The 12,121-nt window shown below is 44.7% G+C and overlaps 1 protein-coding gene across 1 annotated transcript in view; it reads left to right on the forward strand.

Moving 5' to 3' along the window:
• Positions 1–3,117: 3,117 nt before the first annotated feature.
• LOC120910119 (hippocampus abundant transcript 1 protein-like) overlaps positions 3,118–12,121 on the forward strand; it is a 53,056-nt gene continuing 44,052 nt past the window's right edge. The window contains exon 1 of the mRNA XM_040321995.1: positions 3,118–3,329. Coding sequence (XP_040177929.1) covers positions 3,246–3,329 — 84 coding nt within the window. The 5' untranslated portion in view covers positions 3,118–3,245. The remainder of the gene's footprint in view (positions 3,330–12,121) is intronic.

A 12,121-nucleotide genomic window follows, 5' to 3' on the forward strand; every position in this document is an offset into this window, starting at 1 on the left:
AAAGGAGAACAAAGAGAAAGAGTGGTACATCCTAAAATGTACTATAAGGGGTTTTATTACTGTACGAGTGGAGGGGACTCAGGGAGCGCTAAATGTCCGTGGGTTAGGGGCGCAAATTACTGCTGGGCATCATTTCAGCCAGTGTCCATGTTGCCAGTCAGTGCCCATTTGTGGGCACTGATTGGCATCGATTGTGTTAATTTTATTTTTTTATTGGTGTTTTTTTTTTGCTCTTTTGAGCACCAGGGAGTGCCCCCCGGTGCGCAATCTACTGAGCTGGCCAGAACCACCTCTGCAGGGAGTCTATTCCACATTCTCACAGCTCTTACTGTGAAAAAACCTTTCCGTATTTGGAGATGAAATCTCATTTCCTCTAGACGTAAAGAGTACCCCCTTGTCCTCAGGGCCCTTTCACACTGGGGCATTTTTCAAGCGCTTTAGCGTTAAAAAAAACGCCTGTAAAACGCCTGAAAGAAGCTGCATCTGCAATCCCAATGTGAAAGCTCGAGTGCTTTCACACTAAAGCGCCTAAAAACACCCCAGTGTGAAAGTGGTCTTGGCGTTAAAAAAAAGCGCCCGAAAGAAGCTGCATCTGCAATCCCAATGTGAAAGCCTGAGTGCTTTCACACTGAGGCGCTGAGCTGGCAGAGCGTCAAAAAAAGTCCTGCATGCAGCTTCTTTGCAGCGCTTTAGACCCCTTTCACACTGGGGCGTTTTTCGGGCGTTTTTTAGGCGCTTTGGCGTTTAAAAAAAGCCTGTAAAGCGCCTGAAAGAAGCCTCATCTGCAATCCCAATGTGAAAGCCCAAGTGCTTTCAGAGGCCTTTCACACTGCCAGCGCCCGAAAAACGCTGGTAAAGCGCTGCTAAGACCCCTTTCACACTGAGGCGCTTTTCAGGCGCTTTGGCGTTAAAAAAAGCGTCCTCAATGGGAAGGGGGCTTTAGGAGTGGTGTATTAACCGCTCCTAAAGCGCTGCAAAGAAGCTGCATGCAGGACTTTTTTTGACGCCCTGCCAGCTCAGCGCCTCAGTGTGAAAGCACTCAGGCTTTCACATTGGGATTGCAGATGCAGCTTCTTTCAGGCGCTTTTTTTAACGCTAAGACCACTTTCACACTGGGGTGTTTTTCAGGCGCTTTAGTGTGAAAGCACTCAAGCTTTCACATTGGGATTGCAGATGCAGCTTCTTTCAGGCGTTTTACAGGCGCTTTTTTTAACGCTAAAGCGCTTGAAAAATGCCCCAGTGTGAAAGGGCCCTTAGGAGCGGTTAATACACCGCTCCTAAAGCCCCCTTCCCATTGAGGAAGCTTTTTTTAAAGCCAAAGCGCCTGAAAAGCGCCTCAGTGTGAAAGGGGTCTTAGCAGCGCTTTACCAGCGTTTTTCGGGCGCTGGCAGTGTGAAAGGCCTCTGAAAGCACTTGGGCTTTCACATTGGGATTGCAGATGAGGCTTCTTTCAGGCGCTTTACAGGCTTTTTTTAAACGCCAAAGCGCCTAAAAAGCGCCCGAAAAACGCCCCAGTGTGAAAGGGGTCTTAGTGTTGATCGTAAAGTGAATAAGACCCCTTTCACACTGGGGCGTTTTTCGGGCGTTTTTTAGGCGCTTTGGCGTTTAAAAAAAAGCCTGTAAAGCGCCTGAAAGAAGCCTCATCTGCAATCCCAATGTGAAAGCCCAAGTGCTTTCAGAGGCCTTTCACACTGCCAGCGCCCGAAAAACGCTGGTAAAGCGCTGCCAAGACCCTTTTCACACTGAGGCGCTTTGGCATGCGACTTGACAGTTCCAAGTCGCATCCCATTGGCGGCAATGGAACCGTTCCAATTGCTGCAACTCTGAAAAAAGGTTCCTGCGCCATTTCTGTGCGAATTGCTAAATTGTGAAATTAAGTCACACAGATATCAGCAAGCTGCACGTGAAATCACACTGCTTTGAAGTAGTGCTGAAATAGCACGACTTCAAAACCGCACTGGTGTTATCCAGATCTTAAAGTGGGAGTTCACCCGAAAAACTATTTTTAAGATTGATTCATGCTCATTTTGTGAAGGGGAATCGGCTAGTTTTTTTTAAATCGAAGCCGTACTTACCGTTTTAGAGATAGATCTTCTCCGCCGCTTCCAGGTATGGTCTTCGGGACTGGGCGTTCCTATTTGATTGACAGGCTTCCGACGGTCGCATACATCGCGTCACGAGTAGCCGAAAGAAGCCGAACGTCGGTGCGGCTTTATACGGCGCTTGCGCACCGACATTCGGCTACTTTCGGAAAATCGTGACGCGATGTATGCGACCGTCGGAAGCCTGTCAATCAAATAGGAACGCCCAGTCACGCAGCCCATACCCGGATGCGTCGGAGAAGATCGCTCTCTAAAACGGTAAGTACTGCTTCGATTTTAAAAAAAAACACCCGATTCCCCTTGACAAAATGAGCATCAATCTAAGGTTAAAAATTACGTTTTTGGGTGAACCTCCACTTTAATTGATGCGATTTGGATCTGACGTTACAGGAAGATTACACAGGCATTCCCTGAAGCTGCTCCTAAGTCGCTTGGCAAAGTCGCACGACTTTCATGTCGGAGCTACGTGCCCCCAGCCATAGGCTCAGTTCACACTGCCGCAACCTGAAAGTCGCATCAAAGATTGAAAAGAACTTTTGCAATCATGTTAAAACTTATAAGAGCCTTTAGTAACTGTGGTTAGATATGAGTAAACTGTGAACTTGCTCCAGCAGCTTCTCTGTTTCTAGGTGCAACCCCCAAAGCAGGGCTGTCATTGCATATAATGCTGATAACCATTCTAGTGTCCCTGGAGAGAGCTAGAACTGCCTCAGTGCCTCTCAGTGTTTATATGACCGCTAGAAACATGGACACATATGGAGAGGTCGCACACAGCTGCTAGTAGCCGTAAAAACCATAAACATATGGATTCCACTGCCTGTAATGACAGCTCACGCTTGTGCCACACTCAATATGGAGCCGCTTTCTAGTCCCTCATCCACGGCGCGTCACATGCCCCAGCCAATCAGCGTCTGCGTTAGAGCTAAAGGACATCAAAGTCTACCAATGATAGTCTCCGGCGAGAAAATGCTGACTCCTCATTGGTCCCACAGAAGGCGATGGGTGGAGGGAGCACTGGAGCCCGGAAGCGGGTGAATGATGCGGAGGGGGGGCCGCCGTTTCCATGGTAGTGTGGCCCGGTGAGCTGTGAGGGCCTACCTGCGGAACCTTTCCCGGTGTCGGGATGACGGGCCTGAGCTCACCATGACCGGGGAAAAGAAAAAGAAGAAGAGGTTAAGTCGCAGCATCCTTCTGGCTAAGAAAATCATCATTAAAGATGGAGGGACGGTAAGTGAGTGATGGCAAGGCGACACACAACTGGTGGTTTGGGAAGTGTGGTGACAGGAATCATTCCAACACTCTCCGGGGTGACAGGAACATATGGCGGGCACTGGTCATTTGCATATGATGTCATGGTGGTGCTATTGACCTGCCATGGTGTATGACTTCGTACACTAGAGGCAGCTGGCAGCTGTCAGTGATGGGATGAGACCTGAGAGTATGGCCCAGTGCTGGGGATTGGTGGATGGATGGGGAGACTTCTATACATCTACAGGTGACACAGTGCTTCTGAGGCCTTCCAGGCCTGGAAAGTTCCATACACAGGGGCTTCATGTGTCAGGGTTTGAAGTGCATGAGTCGGTCTGTGTTGTCAAATGGCAGCCAATCAGATTCCTGCCTTTTATATTCCTTGAAAAAGATTGATTGATTGGCAACCTCATGCCTCCATACATGAGCCAAATTCTTTCGCCTTTTATATTCCAGGAAGGATTTGCTTCGGGCACTTTAAAGTAGTATATTAAACCCTCAGCGTTCTGCTCCACCCAAAAGTGCAAGTTCTGCTTTATGCATCCCCCTCCTATGCCAGATTTGGCATGTTGTATGTTTTTTGGGGATCCCTAGCTCCCCCATTTGGGCTGCCTAGGCGACTCAATGGAAGTTCTCTTCTCCCCCTCCCTCGCTGCAATCTTCTGGGACATGTCACAGGTCCCAGAAGATTACCCGGCCATTGAGGAGGCGCAGTGTGCATCCAGCTCTAAAGCCACAAGCTGTCACTGCCAGGTGCCGGCACCGGGGTGAGGAGAGAACGGAGGGTTTTCAGGCGGCCGCATCACTGGACAGTGGGACAGGTGAGTGTCTGTTTGTTTATTAAAAGTCAGCAGCTACACTTTTTGTAGCTGCTGACTCTTAATAAACAAAAAAGGACTAGAACGCTGCTTTAAACATGTGGAGTGCTATAAAATAAACATTCCCCAGACCCTACTTAAACACTTACCCTCAGTTCACATTTGCCTGCAGCCTGTGGGCTGGATGTGGGTGCAGGAATCGCACCCGTTCCCCGCAGACATATCGCGTTGCTCTTATGTGGCACACATTCTGCATGGCACCCCCACGCATCTTAGTTTGCAGGTGCGGGAACCAAAGGGATCTCAGTCCAGTGATGTGCCCATCTGCAGCCGCTCTTCTCTCTTTTCTCACAGGACACTTGCAAGCAGCTAGAGCTATTGGCTCCTGCTGCTGTTAGTCAAATCCTGAGAGGAGGGAGCGGGGCTGAGCCCCTGTGTGTGAGTGTGTGTCTCTCTCTCTCTATATATATATATATATATATATATATATATCTATCTATCTATCTATCTATCTATCTATCTATCTATCTATCTATCTATCTATCTATCTATCTATCTATCCATACATACATACATACATACATACATACATACATACATACATACATACATACATACATACATATCTCTCTATAGATATACATACATACATACATACATACACACAGACACACACACAGCCCAGCTCAGGACTGAGCCTGCACTAGTGCCCCCATAGCAACCAACTTGCTATGGGGACATGCAGAGAGGAGAAGGAGCTAAGATTGCTGATGGGGTAGAGGTCCCACAAGAGGAGGAGCCAAGATTACTGATGGGAGACCCCACAGGAGTAGGTTCATGGCCACTATGTGAAAAACCATTGCACAGGTAGGTATAACTTGATGCCTGTGTTATAGCCAAAAGACAGCTACAGCGCGGGCCTAAATTGCTGGGAGCGCGTACATGGACGTGCTCGCGCGGGCGATGCATTCTGTGATCACCGAGTCCTTTACCATGTGATCAGCTGTCAGCCAGTGACGCTGATCACATGATGTAAACAGAAGCCTGTAATGAGATAAAAAAAAAGGAATAAAAAATAAGTCGATTACCAGCTTGAGTAAACAGGACATCGATCCCACACACTGACAGCCAGTGCTGCCAATCGGTGTCCATCAGTCTCGCCTATCAGTGGAGCCTCATCAGCGCACATCAATGAAGGAGAAAAATTACTTGTACGCAAAATTTTATAACAAACTATGAAAGTTTTTTTTTTTCTTCAAAATTTTCATTTAAAAAAAAAAAAAGTTTTTGCTAAACCCAGCATTGATTAAATACAGCCAAAAGAAAGCTCTATTTGTGTGATATAAATTTCATTTGCATACGGTATAGCATAACCGCGCAATTGTCATTCAAAGTGAAACATCGCTGAAATTGGCCTGGGCTGGAAGGGGGTACAAGTAAGCAAATGGTTAAAGTCAAAACCAAAAGGTACTTATGGGCCAAATGCTGCTTGAAATGTTCCAGCTATAAAGAAAACCAGCGCTGACAGAAAATGGAAGTAATGCAGTTGCTGAGCTTCTGCTTGGCTTGAGTACTTTATTAGCTACAAGCATGGGGCAAGCAAAGTCAGAATAAAGTTTGACCTGAGGATCCTCAAACTTGTTCTACATGATTGTCAGCCAAGCAACTAGCATGGTCAGGAAAGGTGACATATTTCTCTCAGCATACGTTCCCTTGGAAACAAAAAATGAAAAAAACTTGGAAATAAAATGCACTCAGACTTATTCAAAGTTAAGCTTCACTTTAGGGCTTCGATGCCAAGTCATGCACACTATTCCTGCTCTGCCAAATATTATATATATATTTTTTTTATGCCACACACATGACTTCACTGTTGGTTCCCGCCACACTGCAATCTCCATTAACCACTTAAGGACCTTGCCTGTTTTTCAGACTCTGTGTTTACAAGATTAAAACAGTTTTTTTGTTGCTACAAAATTACTTAGAATCCCCAAACATTATATATTTTTTTTCTAACACCCTAGAGAATAAAATGGCGGTCGTTGCAATACTTTTTGTCACACCGTATTTGCGCAGCGGTCTTACAAGCACACTTTTTTTGGAAAAAATTTACTTTTTTGAATTTAAAAATAAGACAATAGTAAAGTTAGCCCAATTTTTTTTATATTGTGAAAGATAATGTTACGCTGAGTAAAATGACACCCAACATGTCACGCTTCAAAATTGCGCCCGCTCGTGGAATGGCGTCAAACATTTACCCTTAAAAATCTCCATAGGCGACGTTTAAAAAATTCTATCGGTTGCATCTTTTGAGTTACAGATGAGGTCTAGGGCTAGAATTATTGCTCTCGCTCTACCAATCGCGGCGATACCTCACTTGTGCGGTTTAAATACCGTTTTCATATGCGGGCGCTACTCACGTTTGCGTTCACTTCTGCGCGCAAGCTCGTTGGGACGGGGCGCTTTAAAAAAATATTTTTTTTGGTTTCTTATTTATTTAAATTTATTTTATTAAATTTTTACACTGTTTTAAAAAAAAAATGGATCACATTTATTCCTATTACAAGGAATGTAAACATCCCTTGTAATAGAAAAAAGCATGACAGGTCCTCTTAAATATAAGATCTGGGGTCAAAAAGACCTCCAATCTCATATTTGGACTAAAATGCAATAAAAAAAAAAAATGTAATTTGAAAAAATGACAACAGGAAAATGTGCCTTTTTAAGAAGCATGGGCGGAAGTGACGTTTTGACGTCGCTTCCGCCCTGCTATGGAGACGGGTGGGGGTCATCTTGCCCTTGCTCACATCCACAGCAAGCAGAAGACGGGACCCGATCGCCTCCGCCGCTGCCAATGGCTCCGGTAAGCGGTGGAGGGTGCAGGAAAGCGGCGGGAGGGGGGGGCCCCTTTCCCGCTGCCGATAACGGTGATCTTGCTGCGAATCCGCCGCGCAGACAACCATTATCGTTTAAACTTTAAAGGACCACTCACTGAAAAGATGGATATCTCGGTTGTGGCAGCAGCTGCTGCCGTTACCGAGATATCCCTCTTCAAAAAGAGGACGTATATAGTCATGCCCGGGTCCTTAAAGGGGTTGTAAAGGAATTTTCTATATTTTTTTTTTTTTTTTCCCTAAATAGCTTCCTTTACCTTAGTGCAGTCCTCCTTCACTTACCTCATCCTTCGATTTTGCTTTTAAGGCTAGGTTCACACTGCTGCGAATTCAAAATCTGCGATTTTGCCGCGATTTCAGCCGCGATTTAAGAGACATCTGTGCAGTGTTCAATGTAAATCGCGGCCCGAAATCGCAAAAAGTAGTACCGGAACTACTTTTTGAAATCGATGCGGCGTCGCACTGATTAAGACAGTGCCATTGCCGGCAAATGCCGCCGATTTGAGATGCGATTTGACATGTGAAATCGCATCTCAAATCGTACCAAATCGTACCCAGTGTGAACCTGGGCTAAATGTCCTTATTCCTTCTGAGAAATCCTCACTTCCTGTTCTTCTGTCTGTAACTCACCACAGTAATGCAAGGCTTTCTCCCTGGTATGAAGAAAGCCTCTTGAGGGGGGAGGGGATGAGCAGGAGTATCAGGACGCCCAATAACACACAGCTCCTTTCTCTATCTGCAAAGTAGAGTGTCCTCGCCCCCTCAAGAGGCTTTCTCCACACCAGGGAGAAAGCCTCACATTACTGTGTGGAGTTACAGACAGAAGAACAGGAAGTGAGGATTTCTCAGAAGAAATAAGGACATTTAAAAGCAAAATGGAAGGATGAGGTAAGTGAAGGAGCACTGCACTAAGGTAAAGGAAAGTATTTAGGGAATTTATTTTTTTTTCATTTACAACCCATTTAAGTGGTTAGCTCTAATGTGGTGTTCAGACTCCACTAGGTCATGTGAAGTATGAACTTTAGCCAATTGACCTCCGGAAGGTTTTACCCCCTTCATGACCCGGGTATTTTTTTGCTATTCATAACTTTGCTGCTTTAACTGGCAATTGCTCAGTCATGCAACACTGTGCATAAATGAAACTTAAGGCTCCATGCATACTAGCGTTTTTTTATAAGCTCAAAAAATGCTAGAAAAAAAACACTGGATGAAAAACGCTGATAATGGTGTTTTTGTGCCGATTTCTAGGAGCGTTCGTGTTTTTTTGCGTTTTTACAGTACATTAAGAAAAAAAATTGCTAGTAAAAGCTGTACGGAGCGTTTTAGTAGCGTTTAGTGTTTTTTTTTTTTTTTTTATTTTTTTTCTGCCAGGAAAACGCTCTCAAAATTTTTATATATATATATATATAAATTTTTTTGCTCTTAGATGCTGGAGCTCATAAAATGCTAATAGACACATGATAACACTATTTAGCTTCTAGAAGAAGAAAAAAATGCTATTAACAGCTTCTAGGACGTGCATGGAGTCTATGTCATTTCTTTCACACAAACAGCTTTCTTTTGGTGTTATTTGATCACTGATTTTTTTTTTTTTTAATTACTATATACCGTATTTATCAGGGTATAGCGCGCACCCCTAAACTTGCCCCGAATTCCTGTGAAAAAAAGATTTTTTTGTACTTACAGTTTTGGTGTCTTCCGCAGCGTCCATCGGCGGCCTCGTCGGGTCCGGCGTCCGTCTGCGGCTTCGGGTGTCCTCTTCGTCGGGTCCGGCGTCCTCCCCGCTCGTTTCCCGCGCCGAGTTTGAATACTGCGCCGACATATACCGAGCGCAGTACACTCGTGTATCGTCGGGCAGGCTCGGCTACTCTCGCGCCGACGTCCTGTACGTCCAGTGTACTGCGCTCTGTATATGTCGCGGGAAAGCGGGTATCGGCGTATACCGCGCACCCACGATTTTGCCCTGATTTTCAGGGCAAAATAGTGCGCGGTATACGCCGATAAATACGGGAAACAAAAAGAAGACCGACAATGTTGGAGAAAAAAACCCCTTATAAAACACATCCAATAAAAACAATTGCAATTTCTTCTTGCATTTAGGCCAAAATGTATTCTGCTACATGTCTATGGGATATATATTGTTTGTTTTGCAGCTATAGACTCTATACTGTGATGGGGTGCCAGCAATCTGGCGCTAACAGACACTATCTGGGAGGGTCAGTAACTGACACTGACAATGCTAGTGGCACTAATACAGTGATCATACTGTACACTGGCGCTGTACCCATGACAATGGCTGGGAAGGGGTTGACATCTGGGGCAATCAAAGAATTAACTGTCTGCCTAATAAGTGTAATGTGTGTAATATGTGCTGCTTTTATGAGGAGATCTGGCTGTTTTTTTACTGTGTGTTTGTAAACAGCCGATCAGTAGGTCTCAGCCATAAGGCTCCATTCACACTAATGCGTTTTTTTATGCATTTTTCAGAAATGCAGGGAATTTTTTCAACATGGTTCACATCAATGCTTTTTTGTGCCTCTGCGTTTTTGGAAAGGGTCAGGGACTTTTTTTCCTGCAAAAAGCAGCGTTTTGCATGTAATAGAATTCAATGGACCTGCATCCAAAACGCAAGTACCGCGTTTTTTCCGCGATTTTGCTGCAATTTGCGGTTTGTTTGTTTTTTTTTTGTTTTTTTTTTTTAACCTGTTTATAGCTGGTTGTTAAAGGAAATGTAAAAACAAAATTACAAAAAAATTGCGGTAAAATTGTGTGTCGAATAACGCAGCAAGCACCCAAAAAGCAGTGCAAAAAAGCTCAAAAGCAACATGCATAGGGGTGAATCGAGCCTAAATCATTGTCCGGGACCTGCTGACAAAATCAACAAGGGTGCGCACCACGCCCCAAATCCGAATGCAAGCTGACAACGTTTACTTACATTGCTGAGAATGCAGCTCAGTCAAATCTAATGTGACTAAACTGCAAGTAGTTAATGATTTTAAACATTTTTGAAGAAAAGGGGAAATGGAAGTGTATGTAAACCCTAACAATGAACTTGTCCCCTTTTTGGTCTGTTTAATACACCATTGAAAGTATTTGTTATATTTAGTAAGTGCAAAAATACCTGTTGATCCTGCCAGAAATCTGCACTCTATGCCTGTACAGCACTACTTATCAGTCGGAATGCTCTCATCTATCTTTGAGGACTGTAGAACACATCTCCCACCTATGTTGTTGATGTGAAGAGAGGGGAAGGTGTTCTGTAGTCCTAGTCTAGGATGACAACAGTGAGTGTCCAGTGATATGGAACAGTGGGGGAGTGTTGTCATATCAGGACAGAAAATGTGTTACCGGCAGAATCACTACATGAAAATAAAGAGGAAAAAGGTCTAAAAAGAAACCATCTGCATCCATAAAATAGACTAATAAGCTGCAATATACTGCATTATATGTTCTTATTGTCTTTAGATACTTTAAGGGACTGCACTGGAACCCAGTAAGTGCATCTCCACTAAACTTGGAGTTAAACATTGGGGCAGTGAGTGTGACGTTTAACAAATAGTCACTGGTCACCAAACAGCAAAGCGTCACTCCTGCGGCATGTGTACACTCCTGTGTGGCTGCTTTTGCAGCTTATAGTGTTACTAAACCTACAACAGTCTGTATATGCCTTAAAGCCTGCTTGTTATACTCACTGTGGAACCTAAGGGGTTAATCCTCTGCATTATGTAAAAAGGCTGTTTGATCCTGTATGCACAGATCCTCCCCTTCTTGCAATGTCTCCAAAACATGTTCGGATAAGACAGAGTTACTGGATTCAGGCTTCACATGCTCAATTTCTGCACTGAACTGTACTAGAATGCAAAAAAATGCACTGGAATGCATGAAAACGCATCAAACATGCACATGCAAAATGGCATCCTGTGGTGTGAACCCCGGCTCACAGCCTAAATTTAGACCACTTTCACACTGAGGCGCTTTCACACTAAAAACAGCGCCTAAAAATCTCACGAAAACCTATTTCCATTAAAATCACTGATTGCTTTCACAATTGGGCAGTGTGCTGGCAGGGCTGTGAAAAACTCCCCTCTCCATTGAAATGAATGGAAGGCTCTTCAAAAGTCGCTCAGTGTGAAAGTGGCCTTATACTTGTGTGGGGAACCGCATGTGATTCGGACAGGATTTGCACCGTATTCCTGTTCAAATCACATGCAATTCTTTGCAGTGCGATTTCAGCCCATTCATATTGTATGGCTCAAATTGCACCGCATCCACAGCAAAATGAGGCAGGATCTTTTTTTTTTTTTTTTTTTTTTCGCACCGGAATTGCATTGCATTCGATCCAATTCAGGCAAACACACTGCATTTTGCAAGCTGTTTTGGGTTGTCATTAGTTTGACATTGACACCTGCAGCAGATTGCATGAATGCTGTGCGATTTCAGTGTAGTGCGGGAAATGCACAGGATTCTCGACGGCATCTCGGCTAGATTCGACAGGCGTACGTCTTCGTACGCCGTCGGATCTTAGATGCAATTTTTCGGCGGCCGCTAGGTGGCGTTTCTGTCAATCAGCGTCGAGTATGCAAATTGGCTATTTACGGCGATCCACGAACGTACGTCGGCCCGGCGCATTTTTTTTCGTCGTTTGCGTTCGGCTTTTTCCGGCGTATGAGGCGTACTCAATGTTAAGTATGGCTGTCCTTTCCGCGTACAATTTAGAATTTTTTGCGTCGTTTGCGTAAGTAGTTCACGAATAGGAATTTGCGTAGAATGACGTCACTGTTGTAAGCATTGGCTGGTTCCGGTTTAATTTCGAGCATGCGCACTGGGATACCCACAGGGACGGCGCATGCGCAGTTAAAAAAAAACGTTGTTTACGTCAGGTCATGACGTATTAACATAAAACACGCCCCCATCACAGCCATTTGAATTCCGCGCCATTACGCCGCGAGAGATACACTACGCCGCCGTAATTTACGGCACGGATTCGTTGTGGATTCAAACTACAAAAGATAAGTTACGGCGGCGTAGCGTATCTTAGATACGCTGCGCCTGGCGCAGA

This window comes from Rana temporaria, chromosome 1 (genome assembly GCF_905171775.1).
Source record: "Rana temporaria chromosome 1, aRanTem1.1, whole genome shotgun sequence".
Taxonomy (NCBI): Eukaryota; Metazoa; Chordata; class Amphibia; order Anura; family Ranidae; genus Rana; species Rana temporaria.